At 38.4% G+C, this 25,818-nt stretch overlaps 2 protein-coding genes across 2 annotated transcripts in view; both read left to right on the forward strand.

Annotated features, from left to right (window-relative positions):
* LOC144664970 (uncharacterized) overlaps positions 1-25,818 on the forward strand; it is a 133,426-nt gene that overhangs the window by 44,585 nt on the left and 63,023 nt on the right. Inside the window, exons 5-7 of the mRNA XM_078526164.1 lie at positions 1,722-1,848; positions 2,477-2,726; positions 4,443-5,243. Coding sequence (XP_078382290.1) covers positions 1,722-1,848; positions 2,477-2,726; positions 4,443-5,243 — 1,178 coding nt within the window. The remainder of the gene's footprint in view (positions 1-1,721; positions 1,849-2,476; positions 2,727-4,442; positions 5,244-25,818) is intronic.
* Positions 9,142-15,251, forward strand: LOC144666828 (OTU domain-containing protein DDB_G0284757-like). Its single transcript, XM_078528233.1, has 6 exons — positions 9,142-9,228; positions 9,681-9,749; positions 10,078-10,337; positions 11,914-12,181; positions 12,901-12,993; positions 14,370-15,251. Exons 2-6 carry the CDS (start codon positions 9,719-9,721, stop codon positions 14,375-14,377), a joined length of 660 nt encoding a protein of 219 aa, XP_078384359.1. The 5' UTR covers positions 9,142-9,228; positions 9,681-9,718; the 3' UTR covers positions 14,378-15,251.

Genomic DNA, 25,818 nt, shown 5'->3' on the forward strand with positions numbered 1-25,818 from the left:
ACAAACAAATAGCCAGAAATAACAAAACCATGTTAATCTCGAGTTTCTGACATAATTACACTATATTCATCGCTAATAAACATGAAACTTTTCACAAACAAGGACGATTTTCCTTCGATCGAAACAAGCAACGCTTGACACCAGTGCATTTCAGTCAAACCACGTGACAAGTTTCGGGGGCTGGTAACAAGTAATGGCGGACGAACGAACATGGAGGATTTCAGTGAAATTATTTGCTTTCAGTGTGCTTTCAGGAGAAAGAAAACCTGTTTTAAATGTAAAGCGATTGTGAATCAAGAACCCAGGGTGCTATTTTTGCTATGTAAAACATTTGTAGAGTAGGTAAGAATCGATTTTTGAAACTAGTTTGCACTGCATGCATCAAACTTGACCATCTGGCAACGTAATTTCACTGGCAACCCCCCTCCTCTTCGGAATTTCCTGGGCCCTTGACCCCCCCACCCCTCTGGAATTTCCAATTCAAAACTCATAGTGTTCTGTGTACGCACGCTCATGCACGTGCTAAATGCACAAAAACCTATGTGCAACAAGGATGCGCAATGCAATTCAGTGGAATCACCATAAACCCCCTAATGAAGTCTGCATGAGCAGACAAAACCTGATGGAGAAAATACAGAAGTACATGTAACTGGAATATTTGACAAGATGTATCGCTGTGTGTTGCTCACTATTTCTTATCAAAAAGAAAACTAAAAACCCAGACTCAATTAGGATATTATATATGATGCAATGGCCATTTAAATGAAAGAATAATGTTATGTTTATTTGCTTCGCTTTATTTCCAGTAAGGTGATTGAAAGGCCAAACATGATAATTATATACCACTTTCGTTTACAACTATATGGATAACACAATATACTTTTGTTCATTTGTATTTACATGATACATTTGTACGTACTTTTATTTTTCTTGCTAACATTGTAAATTTTTTTTTATTTTTTTTTTTTTTTTTCTTTTTTTTTTTATATATATAATAAAACACACACCTTCTCTTTATATAATTATAATAAAAAATTAAAAAAAATTTTTAAATTTTTTTTATAATATTTATTTTATATAATATATAAATTATTTATTAAAAGAGCCCCCCCCCCAACCCATGATACTTTTGGCTTTTTTTGCAAACACAGCAACATGGCCGGATGGCATTTGCTTTGCCTTTAATTATAGTAAAAAAATTTTATGACACATATTGAATGATTGAAGGAAAGGCTTATTCTGTTTATGAGAGATGTAAGGCCACCTTTCCTTATAGGAAAGAATTCTTTCACACAAACCGCTGTGGCGCCTTAAAGTCTAATTAAATTAATTTGCTGTTTTATTTGTTTTCACGGAGTATATACATGTAGGATTTTAATGGCTGGAAGAAACACTCTGTTTGTCAGGGGTTCCACCTAGTATATAATGTAGTCTTAATTTATTACCTTCAGTGCATGCATTTAGCACAAAGTTCTTGGAATGACTGTTTACTACAAGGACAGCATAGAGTTGAATGAAACAAAATAAATATGTACCTTGTTAAATATTTAGAGAAGTATTGTAGATCTCCGCTCCTCTTGTACATATCTGCAAAATGTTACTGTAGTGTTAATACTTTAGCCCATTTAATAACATGCAAGTACACTGTTGAATATCATTTGTGTGTACACATTGTGTTAGTGTCAAAACTTGATTACACCCATGTTGTTAAATTTGATCAGAGCAAGAGGGTCGTGGTGAGCAAGAACAAGAGCAAGAGGTTCACGCAGATGAAATTCAAGAACTGCAAAACAAAATCATGGAGGTGTTAAGACAGGGCCTATTCATGGAAGAGAAAATACCAGTCCGGTAAATAATTCTTCAAGTATTGTTATTATTATTTTTTATAATTTATGCTCTTTATTGACAAAATTTTTTTACAACACATACAATAACATTACAGCTTATAACATTAATTTAATTGAAATGTACATCTTGTCAAAAAAGCATCTCTATTCAGTGAGAGATACCGGGAATGTGATTGAAAAGAAGCTTGTAAAAGGTATTTTAAGAGTTGATTAACGCAGAATTAATACACAGCGTTAGATTTGGCCAACTTATCATTAGAACAGCAACCAACTTCTTTACCCTCAGCGGGTTTTTAAAGTTTTCATTTATTTTTTATTTATTTATTTTTAATCAAGCTTGAAATGTAAGGGGGGAGGGGGCTTATCTACAGCTGTATGGAGTGCGTTGCACGTTTTGAAACATCCTCAAAATCGAAATCAATCAAAAAATATTTTTAATGAAAAAAAATCTAGGTATTTACAAAATATGCAAAATTCTTGGTAGTCACGAGAACTAAATAACATAAACAAAAATCATGTTTACGATGACAGCAAATTATTTAAGCTTTTCAAGTTTTCTCGTGTCTAATGTTAAAAGAAATAACAGGCTTTGTTTATAACATGATATATTTTCTCTGATTGTTCTCTAGATGGTTTCTGTTTGAAAAGGTGATTGAAGCTTTGGTAGCTAAACAAATTTATCACAGAAATCTGCAACAACTCCAATACTATGCCAAGAAAGAGTGCTTCCTGAAAGATGAAGACGAGTTTGCCGCCATGATCAGTTTCTACCATGACCTTGGTGTGATTATCAAGCACCGCAGTACAGTTGTTCTGAAGGCTCAGTGGCTGATTGATCTTCTGAAACAGCTTATAACAATTCCGCACTTCAATAAAATGGTAAGGAAAGATGTAGTTGATATAAGAACAGTTTAATGTTTTTGCCACAGGTGCTTAAACTGATTTGACTAGCACAATTAGAGACTATCATAATTTAACTTTGGTTACAAACTATTTTGCCTGCAAAAAATAGGTATAGACTGACAGAGGTATGCTTGTCGATTTGTCCATCAGATATTGTATACCACCGAATAAGGAAACTGAAATGTCCAATTTTATAAACACTTAGTTATTTTACAGCAAGGAGCCCAAATGACTTGTGTGCCACTTTTAATTTATTCACATTCTTTGTATTCTGGGCTTGTGATTGGATAATGACTGCACAAAAGAATGTGAATTAATTAAAAGGGTCACACTTATGGGTTGTTTGGATAATGTAAATGGTCACACTTATGGGCTCCTTTCTGTAATAATATCAGAAGTGAGTGACATTTTTTACAATGTTTTGTCAGGCTGAAAAACATTATTCTTAAAGCATAATAACACTTAAATGTCTTATTTTTTTTATTTCAACACCACAAAACCAAATTTTTCTGCCATGGATATGCAATCGGATATATTTTTTTGATTTCCTGTCAGTAGCTTGTAAAAATGTTCAGGTACTTGGCAGAACCATTCCATGAGCTCTGTTACATAAAGGATCACCTGTCAGTAGATCTTTAAAATTAATGCTTGTTGTAGGGTCTGAGGTTTAATTTGTGGTTCCAGAAAATGTCCATGCTCCCCCCACAGAAGGGATTGAAAATCCTGGGGGGGGGGGTCTCCAGAGCCAAAAATATTAAGGAAATGTATGAAGCTTAAGGTGGCTTAATACATGAGGGGGTATTCCAACTTTAACTTTAAAAATTTTAGAATGTTCTTTCTTTCTCTTATTACTGTTTTTTAAAGCATATAGCCATCATAGCGACATTTGACCAATAAAAATGCTAATAAACAACAATAAAGAGCCAAAATGAATGGCCGAGTGCTTAGCAGGGGACGGGCATATTGTTTTAACAGCGTTTTTCTCAAAATCTACCCGTATGAAAAATAAAATAAAAAAAATAAAATAAAATAAAATCTTAGAGTCAGATTTTTATTTTATCCGCAGAATGTTAAATCAAAGCCAATAATTATTTTAAATTCTGAAATTTTGAGGTGGGGTCATACGGGTAATTTTGAGAAAAACGCTGTTAAAAAAACTAGTGCCCAGTCCCCTCCTAAGCACTCGGCCATTCATTTTGGCCTTTTTGTTTTTAGATTTTTATTGTAAATGTCGAATGATCATACGCTAAGAAACAGTAAAAGAGAAAGAAAGAACATTCTGAATATATTTAAAGAGAGTTAAAAGTTGGGCTCACTTACCCCCTCAAAACTGTATTAAGCCACCTTAATTGGAATTTCCAGAGGGGTGGGGGGTCTGAGGAAAAATCCCTACAGTGGGGGAGGTATGGATAATTTATGGAACTACACAATGGCTACATTTACACAGTCACACACATGAGCTGGGAAGCTGCAAAAATATATGGCAGTAAAATAAGCTTCCTATGCTTGTTCTGACTCTTCGCTTCTTGTGTGTGACCCTCAAGTCACCTGCTCGCAGGTTGACATAGGCATAAAAAACATTTCTCCATTTAATTCCAGGGGCTCAACTTTGTGATGTAGTTGTCAAAGCATCCTTATCGATCTTTATTGAAGTTGTATACAATTTTCATTGTTTTTCTGACTTATTTTTAGGATCCTGTACATTCCAAGTACTGGCAGGAACTGGAGAGAGATGGCACCCTCAGCATGGAACTTGTTGATCACGTCTTTTCCAAGTTTATTCAACAAGGCGCCATCAAAGATGACATCTTAGACATGATGGAGCGGTTTGGTTTGATCGCCAAGTTCTCAGCCTCCCCAAGTGAGGAAAAGTATTTTGTGCCAGCTCAACTTAAGTCATCACCTGAAGAGCTTTGTAAAATGGAACCATCACACAATGATCCCTGTCCGTTGTTCCTGCACTTTGTGCATGGCTTTGTCCCTCATGGTCTGTTCTCGCAGCTTGTGTCACGATCCATTCGTTGGTGTTGTAACACTTGGCCCATGCAGCCTCCCAAGCTGTACCAAAATGGAGCATGGTTTCTTATCGGGAAACAAATCCATGATTTTGTTCTCATTTGCAAGAAGAGTTTCGTCAAGATCCTTCTTAGGCAAAGAACACCAAGTCATCAGGTTTTAGGGGAGAAGTCAGAAGAACTAGCTACACTTGTGCGTGAGTTTGTGGAGGGAACTTTGCAAAATTTGTCACAAGAGCTGCCGTACCTGAGTGGACTGCAGTATGAGTTGTGTGTAGCATGCCCGTACTGTCATCAAGGGACAGAGCAGGGTGGTCAAGAGTGTTCCAACCATGGAAAAGTGTCATGTGTAGATGAGGAGTGCTTCCACCTTCTTGAAATAAAACAAGATCAACCATTGATCTGTATGAAGAAGGTCAGTGAGAAAGTACACACAGTCCAAGGCCTGGAGAAATGGCTCTTAAAGAGAACCAGCCAGGTACTGTATGTGATTTATGTAATAATTGTATCTATAAAAAAATTCTCCATTTTGATTGGTTCTGCGCGCACCTATTTCTCGCGTAATTGGCGCACGATCACGTGGGTGTCCAATTACAGGTATCCAATTTGAACAACTTCAAATTGGATACCTGTAATAAATTATTAAATGGACACCTACGCATTGATAAATAGGCATATAAATGGGTTCTTTCTTGCTGTTTTCCCACTTTTTGTACAACCAGTTGAATTTACCATTTACTTTTTCACACTAAAAAGGATTCTCAAAGACTTTCTAACCTCGAATTTTGTTATTGATACAATTAATTAGTAGTTGGACCTCATGTCGTACAATTCAGAGAGTAATCGTGCTCATAATTTCAAATTGTCCTCGCGCTGCGCGCTCGGCCGATTTCGAAATTACTCACCCGATTACTTCCTGAATTGTACTCCACTCAGTCCAATTACTGTTACTACACTGTAATTATAAATTAAACAAAATCTACTTACAAGAAGTAGTCATCTCTGTTACATTATTACCGGTATTACATTACTTACAGGTGTGTAGATTAGCTTGCTAAATCTCTTGCAGGTTAAACTATACCTTCAAGCGGAAGCTTTGAGTGCTCAAGCTAGTTTGGATACTGAGTTACTTAATAATGCCATATAAACTATTTACCAAAAGATGTGTAAAGAACCACTTAGCAGCTGCAGCATTAAGATTGCACTTTGTTCACCTATCCATCACTTGTTGCATCTTTTATTTCAAACTCGGTGTAAAGTGTAGTCACACTTCTCTTTCAGGATTTGTCTCCCCCCACTGCCATTGCCGCATCTCAAGGTGTACCAGCACAAAGTAAACCAGGGATGTCCGACACAGCATTGAGAGTAACTCTCTTGGCCAGTGAGTGGAGTTCATCTATGGGAGGCTTGTCAACCATAAACAGACAGCTTGCCACATTATTGGCCAAACACGAGCAAGTAGAAGTCACTCTCCTTGTCCCACAGTTTGCCTGTTCTGAAGAAGAGAAGAGAGCCGCTGGCAGCTGCAATGTTATCGTTAGAGAAGCAGAGAGACGTCCAGGCTACAATGACCCCCTTGACTGGCTGAGCTTCCCACCAAGAGACCTTGCCATTGACATTGTACTGGGTCATGGAGGGAAACTTGGTAAACAAGCCCAAGTCATCAGAGAGTCCCACAGCTGTAAGTGGGTGCAAGTAGTGCATACTGCGCCTGAAGAACTCGGAATGCACAAAAACTACCCCAAGGCCATTTCCAAAGGTGAAGAGAAGAATAGAACTGAAGTAGACTTGTGTAAATTGGCTAATCTTGTTGTGGGAGTTGGACCAAAGTTGACAGAAGCCTACTCTTCTTACCTGCGTTCATGCGAGAAACACCAAGATATAATCCAGCTGACTCCAGGCACTTTCAGTGAATTTTCGAGCGTAAAACAAGCACCAAATGAGAGTGACAAGTTCAAGGTGTTGACCTTTGGCCGTGGTGATCCTGAAGACTTCAGTCTCAAAGGATATGACATTGCTGCTAAAGCAATAGTTGAACTGAAAGACAGATCTTATCGTCTGATCTTTGTGGGCGCACCTGATGGGAAACAGGAGGAAGTTGCAGCCAACTTGCTGCAAGGTGGAATCTCTAAAGATCAGCTGATTGTCCGAAAGTTTGTGCAGAATAAAGAAAGATTGAAAGAATTGTTTTGCGAGGCTGATCTTGCCATCATGCCGTCAAGAACAGAGGGGTTTGGATTAACCGCACTTGAAGCCTTGTCTGCTGGTCTTCCCATTCTTGTGAGTGGTAACTCAGGCTTTGGAGATGCACTGCGCATTTTACCATTAGGCAAGCCACTTGTGGTGGATTCTGCTGATCCTAAAGATTGGGCCGAGGCAATCAGAGCTGTCCGTCTGAAAGACAGAGCAGAGCGACTTGAAGAGACTCGAAGGCTGCGGATGTGTTATGAAGAGAACTACAGCTGGGAGAAGCAGTGTGAAGCTCTTGTTGAAAAGATGTGGAGTTTGGTTCATGGTAAGGCTTTCAATTAATTGAGTTTCTTTTTATAATAATGTTGTATCTTCTCGGAAATAATCCATGGGCTTAATTATGTTTTAAAGGAGAAGGAAGAGGATGAGAACAGTCACTAGAACATTAAATTACTGTAAAGCTCTCAAACAAAACACACCTTTGCCTGTATTTGATTCAGCCATTTTGAATCTCTATGTGCATGCCAAAGTAATGCTACTTTCCAAATTATAACTTAACAAGAATCCCATAAGGGTTAGTACTATTTCTACTCAGGAAGTATGTTAATTTGCTTAAACGTAAGCGCTTTTAAGTTTGCGTCAGGCAGCAGTTTTAGCAAAGTCATTCTCATTTGTTGTAATTGTTGAAATGATGTTAAATGCTCTTAGAGAAAGAGAATGGCCAATTCCCTCTATGGCGCACACCTGCAGGGAATCATATGGTAGTTGTATTCATCGTTGCTAAGTCTTGCACATTGGTTTGATGAAATATTATACAACTACCATGATTCCCTGCAGGCGTGCGCCATAGAGGGAATCGGCCATTGTATTCCTTACTGTTGTGGATGTCATTTCATGGATAACAATATCTATTGACATCTCATTAATTATAATTTCTTCTTCATCACCGTAGGTCAGTGTGGCACTCTGGATGAATCTTGCATTGAACAGATGAAGGATATTGAAGCTCAACAGCCCTTAGGTATAAGTCTTAGAAGTCTTGATAGAAGTCTTTATTAAGAAGTTAGTCACAACAGACGTGTGGCTTTACAATAAAAAACAAACTAAATTAAGCTATTAACTAGTAAAATGAAAACCTATTATATGTATTACAGAGATTTAAGAAATACCGGTAAATTTAAAAAGACATCTATTTACAAAAGCACATATAACAGAAGCATGCATGAATACATTTACATAACATTGCTTTTCTAATAAATACATTACAAGAAACTAAGATCGCTTTGGCGATGAAATCGAGAAAAAAATATTAGGCCAATGTACAGTACACTAATATTAGAACGTTGTTCTGACATTATTGTTTGCTTGTTGGTATTTTGTTGAATTAAGATGGATTCCGCCAAACATTTGAGCAATAAAGGCAAGGATAAAGTTACCAAAAAGATCTCATAGCATGGTAACAGTTAAGCTTAAGTACAGGGAACAAAAACTTATCAAAAGTTTAGACACTCAAGCTAACCCCATAAGAGAAAAACTAGATTTGAAGTTATCCATATTTCAGTTAAAACGGACGTTTTATGTCAGTTCAAAACAACTGGAAATAATGCCCAATTACTTGAAAACATTGTTACGAGGTTTGGCTTTAACTTTCTCGAGAATGCTTTAGAATTTAATCGCACAGCCACTAAGAAAAATAAATTTCAGTGAGATGTTTCAAATAGTATAGAAAATGTTACTGTGCTTAATGATTAGATTTTTGGTAATTAATTTTTGCACTCGATCATTGCTTGAATTTTCAGCAGAATCCATCTTACTTTGCTTAAGCCAACATATACTGCAAGCAGTATATCTGGGTTAGGAACAAAAGAGAAAATAGTGAGGAGAGGGTGATATACGATTTGGCTAGTAGCGTGGGTGCCACTGTTTTTCCGGCGCCTGTGACGCTACTCGTTGATCTATCTCTTCTCTATTTTTGCGTTCATCCCCACAAAAGAGACACTGCTCTCAGTCTAGAGCCAACACTTCTTTGACACATGCTATATTTTACACATTCACATGTTACGATTCACACGTTATTCATGTCGCAAGTTACACTGTCATACATCGAGTGTCTGTGCGCAGAGATAGAAAATAACCATATCTATTGAAAGCTTGTTAATTTTTTATCATCACAGGTCAGCGTGGCTCTTCAGTACAAACTGGCTTTGATCAGATGAAAGGCAGTGAAGCTCTACAGCCCTTAGGTAAGCATCCATGAAGACACTTACATACCGGTAACTGCGCTTTTCCGATAATTACAGTCATTACAAGAAATAAAGCTTGCTTTGACAGTGAAACTTAGTAAACTAACATGGCTTTGACAGTCAGAATTATGTGAAAATATCAGTAGATATTTTAAGCACCATATATTCCTTTAATATCAGTAGATAGTTAGCACATTATCCTGACATTATTGTGTGCCCATAATAGCTTGTTGGTCTGTTAAATAATTTAATGCTTGAGCCAACACTTGATGCGTGTTATATTTTTACACATTTACAGTCCTTATGATTCCAAAAATTAGACTGAGGTGGTGGGTTAACGACGTTCGTGAATGAATGGTATTTTTATGGTAATTGGTTAGGTGCATTTTTACTGCACATGTATTTCATGCTGCAAGTCATGCTATGTCATACGTCGACTGTCGTGCACAGAAAGCTTGTTAATTTTTTTTTTATTGCTACAGGTCAGCATGGCTTTTCAGTAGAGTCTGGCATTGAACAGATGAAGAACAGTGAAGCCCTTAGGCCCTCTGGTAAGCATGCATGAAGATATTTACATATCAGTGCTTCTCCAATTAATTACAAGAAACATTTCTTTTTAGCGCAAGAAACTAAGACTGCTTTGACACAAGTAGAATTGAGTAAAAATATATTGACACACTAATATTAGAACATTACCCTGACATTGTTGTTTGCTTGAGCCAACAATTTTTTGAAGCATGCTTATTTTTTTACACATTCATGCATTATGATTCCAAAATTAGTGCAGCAATTCCACAACTAATTGGATGGCTTGTAAGAGATTTCCTCTGTTTTACTGTGCCTTGTTTGCTCACCACTGTATCTGTGTGTTTGTGTTAGGTCTGCAGCCTGAGCAAATGTTCCAGACACTTCAGCAAATGCAACACAGTGCAAGTGAGGTCAACAAAAGGACTGACCTCTCAGCAGAGTTGAGGAAGATTGCATCCGACAGAGGCTTCCTGATTTCTGACAACCAAGGATCAGGAGATTGTATGTTTTATGCATTGTCAGAACAGCTAGACCTTGTGAAAAGAATCCAAATCTCTCATCAAGAATTGAGACAAACTGTTGTCCAGTACCTCAACAAGAACCCACACATGGTAAGTTTAGGAACCGTATTTATTTGATTAAGCGCCCTGGGCACTTATTCAATTTTTGGACCTTGAGAGTGGGCGCATATTTGAGGCTGAGCGCTTATAACATTTTCATTTTTAGCAAGTAGTACGTGTATCTTGCAAATAAAAAAATAGATAACAACAAAACGTGCATATGTACTAATAAAAGCAGAATTTTAACTGTTCATTGAAAGTTTCCGTAAAGTACTAAGAAAACTCGGTCTTGGGGGAAGTCTCTTAGTAGAACTTTAGTCAATTTCATTCTCATCTGTCACTTAGGTCAATTAGCCAACTCTCTGGTGCTTCCTCCTCGATGTCTGGGGGAAGGGAGTGGGCCCTTATTCAAAACTATTTAAGGCTGGGCGCTTAATTCAGTTCTGAACATGCAGTTGAATTGGACTTAAAATCTGCTAAGTATTTTCTCTGAAAAATTAATGGTGGGAGGTTGGTCCTTATAGTGACAAAGAACTCAACATTTTGGTCCTCTATTATACAACTAACTTTAGATAGGAATATGTCTGTGTCATGAGACATCCAGGAGAAGGGGAAGGTAATCATTTTTGCCATGGTGCAGTGGTCTTTTTAAGGGTTGTATGTGAATAGATAAGGAAAAGTGCTTTCATACTGTGTTAGCGGTCTTGACCAATAAGACATCAAAGACATGCCTTCTCTTTCTCTGCACCTATACTATGGAACAGCCTACCGGACTCTCTCAAAAATGCACCATCTCTTTCGACTTTTAAATCGGCACTTAAAACATTTTTGTTTCGGAAATTTTATTGCTGATCTATTTTTATTGGGCTAACCTAGTTTTATGTAACCTTAATTTTTTTCCTTTGATTAGTTGTTTCACTTATTTTATTTTTTAATGTCTTAGAAAAATTTTAACATTATATTAGTTTTAGCGGTCTTGACCAAAAAAATGAAAAATGGTATATTTTAGGGGTAAACTAATTTACGCCATGCCTATACTTGTCTTCTTCAGAGGTACAGTAATTTAAATTTCCTGATGAGCATGCCTGTCCATTTTATATGGAAGTCCTCCCCAGGATCAGACACTTAATAAGATCTAACTCTAAAACTTTTGCCATATGTGACATAGAGCTTATGCTGCCATTTGTAAACTAACTTGGAATTTTTTTATTTGTTGTTCACCTTCCATCTCAGCCCCATTTTAAATAATTCAGGTTGTGCATGCACTGGTCCTGAGGTAAACGAAATGGTGGACGTCGATAGTCAGGATTTTGCCCCTCAGAAATTTATGAAAGTTTGGTTTTGTGTGAAGAAAAGATCCCAGATTTAATGCATTCTGCTTTAAGACTAGCAAAAGGTGTATCACAAGCCTACTTTCCCCAGATCTCCATAAACGTGGTCTCGAACCAAACGGAGCCCGACTTCAATAGGGCATCAAAAATCGAGGATTTTACCAAATCAAACAAAATTGCACTGAAAAAGTAAAGAAAGTACATTAATTTTGGGAGGTGAAAAAAAATTAGGGGTTAGGTTCACTTTAAAACTATATTCCACTTCAAGTCAAGTTGTTTTTTTAATCCTTTTACAGCTGGATGGAACAGATCTGTTCAACTTTGTCCATGGATATCAAACATGGGCTGACTACCTTACAAACATGGAGCAAGATGGCACGTGGGGGGATCACGTGATTCTTTATGCTGCAGCAAACTGTTATCAAACATGCATTCATGTGATCAGCAGTCTGCCGCATCACAGTGACCTCACTATCAGGCCAGAGCACCCTATTGACAGCACCAACCCACTTGTACTGGGACATGTTCATGAGCTGCACTATGTCAGTCTTGAACCCAAACAAGGTAAAGCTCATGTCATCAGTACATTCAGTACTTCATACACTCAGTACTCAGTAAAAATTACTAATATTGTATTGTTTTTTTCTTTCCTATTTACATTCTTTCTTTGCTTTTCATTGGTTCCTCACCTGATATACAGATTAACTTATTTTTGACACATGGGGGCCAACTAGAAATCCTAACGGTTCACTTGGCCTCCATTCCCTAACTTAATAATAAAATAATACATAAATATCTATGGTATAAAACATAAAAAGTCTTGCAATTTTAACTTGTACAAAGTAAGTTAAGGAAATAAATTATGTTGTTGTTGTTGTCTGGGTAAAGTAAGTCTGTTGGTCATGAATGTCATGTCATGTCTCCCAAGTTTTTTTTAATCACTGCTCTTAACTCAGAGGTTTATCATTTATTGGATGTCATTAGATGGAAAGTTAGCTATTGTTATACAAAATAAACCATTGTGGGTCTTCAACGAATCTGCATGCAATAAATATATAATTTATTGGATCTTCTTTGTAGTAAAACAAGGCACATCTACAAATTATGAAAACTGGAATATTTGGTTGATGAAATTGCAGACAAATGACAAAACCACATGTTATTGCATTGGAAACAAAACAAAAATTCTGCCTTGTCAATTGACGTTGACTAAGCTAAGCATATGCCAAGTATAAACAGTGACAAAACAAAAATGTCTACAAAATGGACTCTTTTTCTTTCAGCCTTGGCATACCAGCTTGAGAGTGGAAATGACCATTCTTCCAAGTCCTGTGACCAGGGTGCTGCACAAGTCTGCCGCCAAGGCACTTCTCAAGGTAAGAAACTAGTAGCAGTTCAATCATGCCCCTATTATCTCTGTTATTATACATTGTAGTCACTAGCTGTCTTCTCATTGGCTAAGAGCCTACAGCTAATTCTGGGAATCTGCGCGACCCCGCGCAACCTACAAATTAGTGAATAATCTGCTAGGCTAGCAGATAATTCACTAATCTGTAGGTCGCACGCGCAATGCATGATTTTCAACAGCAATGTGTCAGGCATCTGGCGGCGAAGGAAATTCATAGTTCGTCGATTCACTTCTTCAAACGAGAAATAGTTTGACCAAAGTTCAAAAATTGCTGGACAATAAAGTCTCGGAAAACACAAAATGACTAACAAAAATTGGGAAGGAACTATTCCACGATTTAGTAGGAAGACCAGCCGGACTGTATCACAAGTTTTAAAACAGGTTGAAATTGTTTAAAATTGTTTGTCATTACTTTACTTTTTGTGATATTCGGAATAATCAAGGTCTCTATAAGGTCTCTAGGCTGATAACACTTACCTCGACCTTGATTAATCCGGATATCACAAAAATAACAATAACCCCAGTACAATAACCCCAGTACGTATAACTTAAGACAATCTGACTTTACAATGCCTAGGTTTAACTCGGTGAAATACAGTAAGCACTCGATCAGATATCTAGGACCCAAATTGTGGTCAAATTTACCAAAGAGCATAAGAGAGGCCACATCTCTCAGCATTTTTAAGACGAACATCAGAAATCTTAACAATCTTGATGCATTATTAGATGATGGGTGCAGAGGCTGTCCGCTCTGCTCCTCCTAAAGAATTTTTAAGTATGTATTGTATTATATAATCCACTGTACATAGTCTCATGACATATTTTAACTTAGATCTAAATTTTATTATTGTAAATAGTTATACATGTAGTTTTGTAGCATTTTCTTTTAGTTTAACTCTTTTGTTTTGTCCCCGTATTAGTGGGGGAGTTTTCCCACAGCTAGGTGGTTGATGACATTCTTAATAAAGTTTCTATCTACCTAAGTTTCTATTGGTATACGAGCCCTTTTGATTTATCTTACGCTGTTTTCATAAAAGAACTGTCATGGCTTGATAGTAAAAGGTAAAACTAAAAAGAAGGTTTGAAAGTGCATTTTGTTATGCTTTAACCCTTGAAGTTCTAAGTGACCAACATCAAATTTCTCCTCGCCATGTCAATACCCAGTCAAGAGAATGGTTATGAGAATTACTAAAATGATCAGCAAAGGGAAGCTGCTTTGATTCAATAGTCGTCTTTGATTTCACGTAAGACAAAAACCAGTAAAACCAGTTTCCCTTTAATGTGACATGTTTCTACCCAGATGTAGTATGTTACTTACACAAGACATTTGTGTTTTTATTTCAGCAGATTAATGTTGGAAGTGCAGTGTCCTGTGCAATAATGTCTGCTTCAATTCAAGAGCTTTAGTTCTATTCCAGTCCTCATTTGCGAATTAGCTGTTTCATTAAAATTCCTTTTTGAGGGATCATTCCCTTTCCCCTCGCGACGTTCCTTTTGGATTTCTCAATAACGAAATTATCAATTATAGATTTAGAATGGTAAATAATGATAAAGGAATAATCATTTTTAGATACAGAACAGCAAATAATAATGGTCAAACAATCTATTTTAGATTAAGATTAGGACGGATTGTACAAAAAGATATTTTCTGTAAATAAAGTGCAATCTATCAGTGATTTGATAGCAAACAATTTATAAGGAACCAAATACAGAAATGTTGTCTGCGTGACATAAATTTTAGTAGATAGTCAATATTAGACATTTCCAGTGAATAATAAGAAAAGAAATTTTTTAAATCAATATTTTTCAAACAGATTTTGTAGATACAACAGTCAGTAACTAAGAAATAAAAATTTTGATATTCAATTCCTCCATTTAAGAATTTAAACTAATGTAAATCTTTTGTACATTGATATATATTTTAAATACTGATAAAAATATTCTTTACAAACATTGTTTATTCTAAGAGATATCAAAAGTATGTACAGTATATTTTATTGTAAATCAAGTACAATACCGATATATATTATTTTGACAGATTGATTTAAAGAGGATCTATTAAACCAGTTTCCTGCGCAGTCGATTGAAAGTTTCGTTTTGAATCATATTAGACAAACTTACTTTCTTCTTCATTGGCCCTTTAATGATAAATGATAGAGTTGCATGTTCGTAGAGAAGCACTGCTTGTACGATTTCAAATTTAAAAGAAAAACAGCAAGAAAGGCTGCTAGAACACAGGGAGCCCTCACATCCGTTTAGAATATGAATAAAATATTAACCTACCTTTATCGCGCGCGTGTTTTGTGGCGGCCATTTTGAATTTTTAATACGCGCGCGGTCTGCTAGTGCGAGGCTGGAACCGAATTACGGAGACGCGCGGACGCGCCGGAGCCAAAAACTACACTATTTATCATAAATTATCCTCGGTGAGCGATCGGATCCTCCGAGAATTTACGAATTCTGCCGCCCGTCCCAGACTTCCGTAATATCGGTTCCAGACCTCGCACTAGCAGACCGCGCGCGTATTAAAAATTCAAAATGGCCGCCACAAAACACGCGCGCGATAAAGGTAAGTTAATATTTTATTCATATTCTTAACGGATGTGAGGGCTCCCTGTGCTAGAATTAAGTTATTAGAATTAAGTTACTGTGTGTTTTTCTGTCACGTGGCATTGACCTGCGTGACTAAATCTGACGAGTCACGCAAAGTCCAAGCTTCTGTGCTCAATGATGGAACCGAATATGTCGATGTTACTGGACCTAGTATTGTGATAGGTAGAAGACATTTATAATACCTTATTATATGAAATTAACGTTTGTGTTAAGTAAGGTATTTGAAATTAACGCGAATTAAAGGAAAAATTACTCCCCAATAAAGGACATTAACGCAGAAGAGGGGAAAACATTTCAAAATGAAGGAAATTAACGCGACGAACACAAAGAAAACACTTGTTGAGACAACAGGATCAAGTTTATTTCAACACTAGGCGTATTATCCTAAACGTAGGGGTTAAGCAAAGGAATCTGACCGCCTCGAGCGTACTTCACAGTTTCAGTGATGCCGGCAGATTTCCACCCTGATGAAATAATGCCTTTTCCTGGGAGTCAAGAACGTCCGGCCTGTATCAAGAAATTGGGGCCAAAATAATGGAAATTAACACTCTACTTATTAACGGTGCGGAAATTAACGTTAACAAAAATTAACGCGACTTAAATTAACGCGAAGTTTTGAAAGTCGCGTTAATTTCATGGAGCGTTAATTTCCTATAATAAGGTAAGTTTTTTAAGCCGGTTTCCTTGTTTTTGTGTTAATTTATTTTCGGTGGCATTTGTTCACCGTCATCAGATGAAGATGAACAGAAGTCATCGAAAATTGAGTCAAGAACAAACAGATCGGCTTAAAAGGAAAATTATAATTGTGATTGATGCTTCTCTCTTGTTTTTACCTACTAGGGGCCACCACGACCATTTCCAAAGTTTCTCAAAATAATAATTTGGCCAAACACCCAGGTAGATGGGTTACTGAACAAAATTTAACACGGGCAGGCGCGGATCCAGACCGGTTTCCACCGTTTTACGGAAATCAGTCAACCCCTTGTCCTAGTAACTCAATATACCCGAATAAGACACTTTAGGGAGTCAATATCTAAAAATTTTCCTGGACCCCCATCAGGCTGGCGCCAGTGTTATTGGAAAACGGTCACTATTTTTCCTGGATTCGCGCCTGACGGGGATGCTCCACCCGGAAGTCTAAACCCTTACTCCTTCAGATTGCTCTTTTCACATCAAGGATAACCAAGAAACTGCTACCCTTCTCACATACGTGCAGTGGAAATACTGAATCCCTTTTCTGAACGTTTTATCTGGAAGGCACCTTGGAATACATAAGTAGCACTAAACGTTTGAAATTCCTACTTTTATTTACCTCCAGCCTTAAAAGGTACATTTTTTCACGTGAAGTCCGCCATAGGGAGTAACACCACCCCCCCCCCCCCCGCCCCTCCCGCCCCGGACTTGAAATCCTGTCTCAGTCGTTCTAGCGCTTTTGTAAGCCATTTGGGGGACTTTCGTTCTCGTTTATAAATAAAACCAAATCAATCCGAATGGCTACACACGGCCGGTCACATGTCAACCGAGAGAGGAACCTTTCTTGGTCAACTTTATTGTAACTTTTCGAAGGAAAAACGGACTTATTTTTTTAACAAGAGGAGAACTTGTTAACTGAAGAAATCGAAAACTTTTCATTTTCTTGTGGTCACGTTTGTTCTTGCTCCACAGCGTTTTGTGTTGATCACCTGTTACAGATGCACAAATCCCAGGGATGGTGCAAAGGGAGGGGAGAGGGGCCCCAGGGGATGGTACAAAGGGAGTGGGGGAGGGGTGTTGAATAAACGTCCCTATTCCAGTACCTTTTGCTCCCTGTTGACGCCCTCTCTTAAGTGGCTTCTGCTTGCGGAATGTTCCTTACCTTTTTTCCGGTTCTTTCCACTTTCGTAATCCCTCGCGGCTCGCGCTCTCCTCCCCCCCCCCCCCCGCCCACTTTTCTCGCTTAGACATCCCGCCTGTTTTACTCCCGCTCTGTACCCCTTCAATAAACATCCAGCAGTCAAAGCAATGGGAACGTCTAATTTTGAGCCGAGGCTTAGCGAAGAAAAAACTTTGAGACTTTATCTTTGCCTCGGATGGTCAAGGTTGATCGAGACTTTTGTAGGAATACTGGTGCGAGGAGATATGCAGCAATGGGGAATTTGCCTGAAACTTAAAAAAACTTATGAGAAACCCTTATGGGTTTCTGCTACTCTCCAATGAACCGCGCGGGGGAGGGGCTGGGGATCTTTAGCCTCCCTACTTTCTTGTTGCTTTTTTGACATTAACAGTTTCTTTCCTTATGGCTTATGGTTATGATTCAGGTAACAGGATTTAATTACCAAGCATGTTGTGTCCAACTGACTACCAACCAAGTTTTAACGAGAAATATTCAAAGAGGGAGTCCCTTCAGTAAAATTTCCAAATTGCCACCAGTTCTTCAGACAAGCTAGTCTTGGCGCGGAGAAGATGTTAGCAACAGCGCATTAAATACTCAACAACAAATTGTCTTAATCCCAGAACATGGTTAATGAAAATCACTGGGGGTTGTCAGGTATGTTTGGGGTGGGTATGTGCCGCCCGGTTCTCAAAAGTAGCACTCCGTGTTAGAAAGAATTTACATTCAAAATAATACCCCGTTCTGGTAACAGGTCAATCTTTTAGTGGGCCAGGGTGCTGGGCATGAGAGCACGAGCACGAGGTCGGTGGGGGAAGGGGAGAGAGGGGGGGAGGGGGGAGGAGGGGAGAAACGCGAAGCGAACGGGCAAACGGACCGAAGACGCGACGGGACACGGGGGCGCGGGAGGGGAGCCGTACAGACCGCGGCCAGCAAAGGCCGAGCCTACTGGAGAGCACGGGGGACAGAGCGGGGGGGCTGAACCCGATGCGAGGACGCAAGAGAAACACCCTTAACACCCCGTTTTGGCTGCAGTGATAATTTGAAACTTTCGTGCGTTTGACACATCATACCCCATTCTAGGAATCGTGTCTAAAATGGATACCCCGTTCTAGATCAGAAGCACAAAATCACGACCCCGTGGGGACACATACCCGTATAGGTATTTTGAGGGAGTAACCTCCCCACCCGGATGAAAATCCAGCAAACCGGAAGTACAGTTGGAAATAAATCGTTTTGTGTTGCTCCCTTTCAGTAAAATATCGTGGATTAGGAACGAACTGCCATGTTTTATAATGTGCTAAAAAAAGGAACAGGGCATTTCTTTTGAGCGGATAGGTGCCTGACGCAATTCGCAAATGAAGGGTTTTCAGCTGGAGTCAGAGCGGGTCGTTTCCACTCCAGGAAACATAAAAAGCTGACTTGGAGTTCTCCATCCTCGGAGACCCAGGGGCAGTAAGTGGGGGCGACGGGTAGCTTATCGGGACGACGGGATTTTGGGCGAAAGTGGGGCGAAAGTTTACGCTCTATAGCTTGTTGTATACCTCGCCCGAAAACCCGTCGCTCCCACTTACTGCCCCTGGGTCACCGAGGATGGGAGTTCTCTTAACTTTTGTGCGATTAACGATTGGAGAATATAACCAGGCTATCAGTCTAGTTTTCCGATCAGCAACGTCTTACTGATGAATGACACGAAAGGCTTTTCCTCGTCAACAACAGATAAGAAAGATCAGTTTCGCTACCTGTGCGGGGTAGACACGACGTTAACTCCCCCCTCCCCACCCTGCCCGCAACGCCGCCCACAACACAGGGACAAAAGTCGGCCCGGATCAACTCGGCGAAATGATTTGAATAAGAATAGCAGCTATTCAACAAAGAGGAAATAAACAAAAAGCTGCTTACCGAGTTGATCGATCTTGATCGGGTCCGATCAAGAGGGACTAGTGGTCCGGGACTTCTGTCCCTGCCACTGCCCTTCCCTACCCCTACTGTTGTAATATGAGAAAGGGAGTTACCGTATGTTCAGAGCTATAAAGAGAAAGCGAAAGTATCGTTCTTCGCAGCGTACGGACTACAGTTTACTTGCGTCCTTTTCTCTGTTTTCTGGAAGTGTTTGAGGTAAGAAATGTTTGATGTACAGACGTTTATTGATGCGAATTATACTCACATCGCGTTTTAAAAAACTTGACGCTTGTCAAATGAGCAATTAAGCTGAAATTCTTCTTGTGGTGAGATCAAAGCTGTTTATACATGAAGCTTTACATGTAGCTTATACGGCTTCCTAGCCTCAGGAACAGACCTCTATCACCTTATTTATAGACTAAAGAGAGAACACTGATAAAACACAAGCGAAAGACTCGATAAGAAGTTAATTAAATAAGTAGCTAAGAGAGCTTGTTTAATTTGAAGCTTGCAGAGATTGTGAGCGGACCGATCGATCCGTGTAGAAATATGGCTGACGATCTGTCAGCATGAGTTAGCAGCGTTTGCATTGAAAATGTCTTCTAAATCTTTAGTTGTCGTATTTAAAAGCTTGTTACGGAATAGATGAATATTAATACAACTTTCTTTCTTTCATGTTGTTTGACCTAATACAGTAATATTTACCCAGGTTTCTGCGATTCTCACTGAAGACTTCTTTGAAGATTGAATATAGGCTTCGAGCGAGTTGTGAACTATTTTTGATTTAGGTTTTTATCTTGCTAATACTGAATGGTTTTTGGTTTCAGATACTCGACAGTAGAACCCAGTGAATTTATAGACAGTTGCATTGTACACTGCATCTAAAAGATGGAAAACATATTTTCAGCAGAGGAACTCTGTAAGTTTATTTTTAAAGATGAGTGTGGACAAAGTGTTTTAGATCTGAGGGAAAGAAGGTTGTACAAAGTTCCTGAAGCTGTTGCTGAGCTGACTCATGTACAGGAACTTTACTTGTCTGTTAATAATCTGTCAGCGTTACCAACAAGTATAAACAAGCTGAAAAATCTCAAATGGCTGTGGTTACACAACAACCAGCTGAGTGAACTACCTGAAACTATTGGTCAACTGATTAACTTGACCGAGCTGTGGTTAAACAACAACCAGCTGAGTGAACTACCTGAAACTATTGGTGGACTGATTAACCTGACCGAGCTGTGGTTAAACAACAACCAGCTGAGTGAACTACCTGAAACTATTGGTCAACTGATTAACCTGACCAAGCTGAGGTTAAACAACAACCAGCTGAGTGAACTACCTGAAACTATTGGTCAACTGATTAACCTGACCAAGCTGCATGTGGATAACAACAAGCTGTCAGTTTTACCAAGAAACATAAAAAATCTGAAGAAACTCAGGTGGCTGTTCTTGGCTGGTAACCAGCTGACATCTCTGCCTGATGATATTGTTGAACTGGAGAAGCTGGAAGTGCTGAATGTGGATAATAATCCTTTAACAGTTGAAGAAACGAGAAGGGTTGTGAAGATACAGAATAGGATGAAGTATTCCAGAGGTGTAGCAGGTAAAGATAAGAAATTAAATGTTCATTATTTGTATTCATGTTATATTGAATTGTGCACTCGAACAAATTTGTACATGAAGTGTTAACTTGCCAGTGGTATACTGCATACTCCTGACCATTAGCTTGTCTTTTAGCCTGAGAAGAATAAATGAATGGAGTTTATTTAGACAATTATTATTTTACAAAGTTTAATTTACCTGTGTTAAGTATCCTCATAAATGTTTAGTCCGAAAACATTTTCACAAATTTCAAGGAAATAAAAACTTGAATCCTTATGTGAAACTTTGCATGCCTGACAAGTGGAATTTCATATCTTATATTTTTTTGATAGCAATCCTTTTTTCAGCATACATGCACTTGAAAGCCTAAAAGTCTAGTTAAAAATTCAGGAGTGAAGAAGCCTTTTCTCTTTCATATAAAGTTGAATTCAAGCTACCTCCGTTTGCAGTTTTGAATAAATGTGTTGTTTGAGGACAAAACTGCATGAACCTAAATTAAATTCTTGCACCTTATTTAAAAAAAATTTAACTCATATGTAAAGTGTTGAAATAATTATGCAAATTGAAGGAAAAGAAACGAAACTTCAAACTTAATTATTATCTTATCTAAATAACAAAAATAAAATTTATTGAGCTTTTATATTTATATAAGTTGAATTCAAGCTAGCTCTTTTTGCAGTCTTGAATAAATGTGTTGTATAGAAAAAGATTGAGGACAAAACTGCAATTGAACTTAAATTAAGTTCTTGCTCCTCATTTCAAGATATAGAAAATTTAACTGGAATGTAAAGTGTTGAAATAATTATTTGCAATGGAAGGAAAAAAACGAAACTTCAAACTTAATTATTGTCTTATCTTAAATGACCAAAATTTATTGAGCTTTCAAATTGGGGTACAGCACATCAACTGCAAGGGTAACCTTTACACAGTTAATACTGTTAACAGTATTATTATGCCAGTGATAAACATGTTTGTTGAAAAAAAAGCTACAGTTAACTTCTCAGTATTCAATTTAATATTATTTTTATTTTGTTATAATATTTGTTTTCTTTTTTTAAAGTTTCTTATTGTTAATTGAGAGTGTTTTAACCTGAGTATCAGGCCTTCCTAAGGGGAGGGGGGAGGGTAGGGAAGGAAACAGGAGAGGAAGGCCTGACACAAACGCTTTGATTGGGTCATGTCAACCATCCAGATTCTGGATGTGGCGCTGATTGGGTAATTCACAATGGGCCCTGACGTCACACCACCGGAAATAAAAATTTCATAACGGCGTCTTCAATGAACTGATGTCCACGCGAACGAACAGTGAGCGAAAACTTCGCTCGACGTTATTCAGCGTTATTTCAGTGTATTTATGGAAGGCGACGACTTCAAAACGGCTCGTAAAGGCGCTCTACAGTTTTTCCTGGAATTAGACGTAATAGAGGACAGAAATTATGCCTCGAAAGCTGCTTGTGAAACGGAAAGTCGACGTCCTCGGAGTTTTAGCAAAATAAAGGTGACGGGCCTACGTTTGTGACATTTGTACCATTGCCGTTCTGTGTTAAATTCGGTTTTTCGACGAAATTTGCTTCTCACTTCTTTCTGAGGGGCACTGTTTTATTTAGAGGCATTATGTATTAAATAGAGCCGTAAGATTGTGGCCAAGGAAATGTCTAGAGGTCATTGCATAATTGTCTGCGCTGCGTGGTTTCCTGTTTGTTTCACACTTCTTTGCCACATGTTTTGCTAGCTTGTTTTTGCTCAATTCTATTTGTAAGATATACTTTAAACTCTCGAAATTTTCGCCGTGTAAGGACAAGATATATGTTCCGTGAAAACGTTGATTACTTGCATTTTATTGATGCCTGGATCGGCATTATAAATATTGTTGCAAGATGTATTGTGTCTTATCAGTTATATCTTGGTCCGGCTTCGCAAGTGACAACCGGAAATGAATTTGATTGGTTGACGCTTATCACGCCGTGAAGGGTGGAAGACTGGAATTAAAGCGTCTGTGTCAGGCTTTTCTTTCCGTCCGCGCTCCTTCCTTTTCCCCCTACCCCTTAGAAAAGCCTGATACTCAGGCTAAGAGTGTTTGTGAATTAGTTTTACAGTTATGTATAATATGGGCTGGGTTTGGGTGATATTCCTTAGTTGTATGGGACTTAAAGTTCTATTGTGTTATCACCTGCCATGGACAAAGTGTTTAAATTAACAAATAAATTATTATGGACACCCTATAATTACAGGCATGTGTTGAAGTCCTTGTAACAATTAATTACTGAAAATAGCTCCTGCATTTATGGACTTGTACCATTAATTTTGTGGCCTGAAGGTGCTTGGTTTAGTTGGAATTGATAAATTATAATTACAGTACCGCTCAAAAGTAAGTTACCACCCTCTCGCGAGACGCGATTCTCGTCTCGCGAGACGAGATTCTCGTCTCTTGAGACGAGACACTCGTCTCGCGAGACGCTTGTAAAAACTGCAAGTTCACGGCTCTAACTTCTCTCGAGATTTTAATTACCCATTGTTAACCATACATGTAGAAAAAATAAGCGAGCGAACATCGCCTAGCAAAGATTACCTGTGGTTGAAAACAGAAAATGTGCCATTTGACATGTCGACCATTCAAGCGAGTTCTTTCTTCCCCGAATATCGCTTGATTCCAAAGCAAAAGTCTTATTCAAAGTTGTATGTTTTAAATCGAAATCATCTCATCCGTGGCTATCTAGATCACGGTTTTCAGTCAAGTAAAGTAACGCTTCGAAATTTATCGAGCGATCTTTGCACGGCTTTTTGGCGGTAAATTTCGTCTGAACCCTGTAGCGGCCAAAGATTGAAAGAAATTATATTTGATCGGTTCAACAAGCCTACTTTTGAATACTTGTTACATATGCTATCCCAAACTGAAATTTAACCGTTACCAAGAACTTAAAAGGCTAAACAGAACAAGCGAACTGCAAGCGAACTCCGTATTCGTAGTTACACGTAATGAAAATTATAAACATCGACAAGTTGTTTATTTACACAGCATGTCTGGGTCTCTGAGAGAATTCGCGTCATTCTCGAAATGAAAAATTTTATCCATGTTTTGCTAGCGTTAAAGACTTCGGTTTCAACGACCATTTTCTTGTTTACGATATGTTAAGCTATTACAGCCACGAAAAACTTTATAACTGGCTTCACGAGTTCCAGCTAACATTTTTCACACGTGAGCGGCGATGTTGGCGGTAAAATTACTGTAGTTATGTAATTTGTGACGTTTGAGCACGTTGGCGGGACTCGAGCCGTAGAAATCGTAACACTGATTACGAATCCAGCGTCAAAATTAGAATTGAGCGAAAAAGAGCTATTTCATTCCGCTAAAAATAGTACTAATCGGTAAAAAATCTAGCTGAACGGCAAATAAACTTCTCGTTGGTTAGAAGCCGACATTTGCATAAATCACAACTTTGTCGGCATTCGTCGCCCGAAAGATAACACATTCCCCGCAAAAAATGTCGCCGATTCCTCAATCTTCTGTGAAACTTTTATTTTAATAAACGCTCGCACTTAATGTGTTCTTTTTCATAACTTCACATTACAACTTCCAAGCCACGATTCGGCGGCAAGCGTGATGAAAGGTCAAGAAATCATAACAAGCGTGACCTTTGTTTACACACCGGCGAAGATTCACCGTCAGATAAAGATCTAAAGACAGGAAAACCTCGACGGCAGAAAATTTCGCTTTCTTCATTTTCGGGTCATGTTTGAAGCGAGAGTTGTGCTTTTAACAGGCGTCTTAACCTCTGAATTTTGATGGTGCTTTCATTCACGTTTTGCATTTTTGATAAGATAAATTCTTTTGCGACGCGACAAGTTTCGATTCAACAGCTGCACGCACGCAACATTTAATACAAACCCGTGAAGATGTTGCAGTGTAATGCAAGTGCTCTGCTTTTGATTTTCGATTTTTGAGTTGCTTTAATTCACTTTTTGCATTTGTGATAGAAGAATATAATAAAGAACAGCAAAGCGACGACTTTCGATTGAAAAGCTCTCTCGAGTTCGCTAGCACACACATTCATCTCAAATGGAACTTTTCTTACCAGTGAAAAAAAAAACCGATCGTTGTCAACAAATCAGCAATCTTTCCAATCAGGCAAAAACTTCGAATTTTAGTTGACAAAACGGCGAAAACTCTCGCGAGACATTAATCGTTTTCTCGTCAGATAATTGCCGTAATTTATGCCAGACATTTCCGCTTCGTTGATTCTTCTCGCGAGACAAGAATCTCGTCTTGCGATACGAGATTCTCGTCTCGCGAGACGAGAAACTCGTCTCGCGAGAAACGAGACGAGAGGTGGTAACTTACTTTTGAGCGGTACTGTATACACCTTAAGAATTGAGGAAACGTTGAAAAGCTTAAACCATGAGTGATGAGACCAAATGGGATTCTGGGTACACAGCATTGGTAAGCTTAATTATAGTAACATCCTTTTATTGATAATCTACTGATAGTTTCTTTTTTTAGAGCCAGAGAGCATGATTTATGTAACCTGTCTCAAGCCCTAGGATTTCAAGCCAAAAAAATTGCTGTAAACGGATGTGATCCTGCTACTGGCATGAAATTTACAACTTTTCTGTACATAACAATTAAGCTCGTAGCCTGTGCTCCTGACTACTCCAGAGCTAACTTGCCTACTACTCAAAACGGCTGTATTATTTAATTAAATCAGTGATACATGTATGTATTTGAAATGGGTACGTGTACATGAATTTTCACGGAACCAAAAAATAGTTACCGATGGGTTCCCATCTCTAGGCACGGAACCAAAATATTGT

Source organism: Oculina patagonica, chromosome 9, assembly GCF_052425735.1.
Source record: "Oculina patagonica isolate OP01 chromosome 9, crgOcupat, whole genome shotgun sequence".
NCBI lineage: Eukaryota > Metazoa > Cnidaria > Anthozoa > Scleractinia > Oculinidae > Oculina > Oculina patagonica.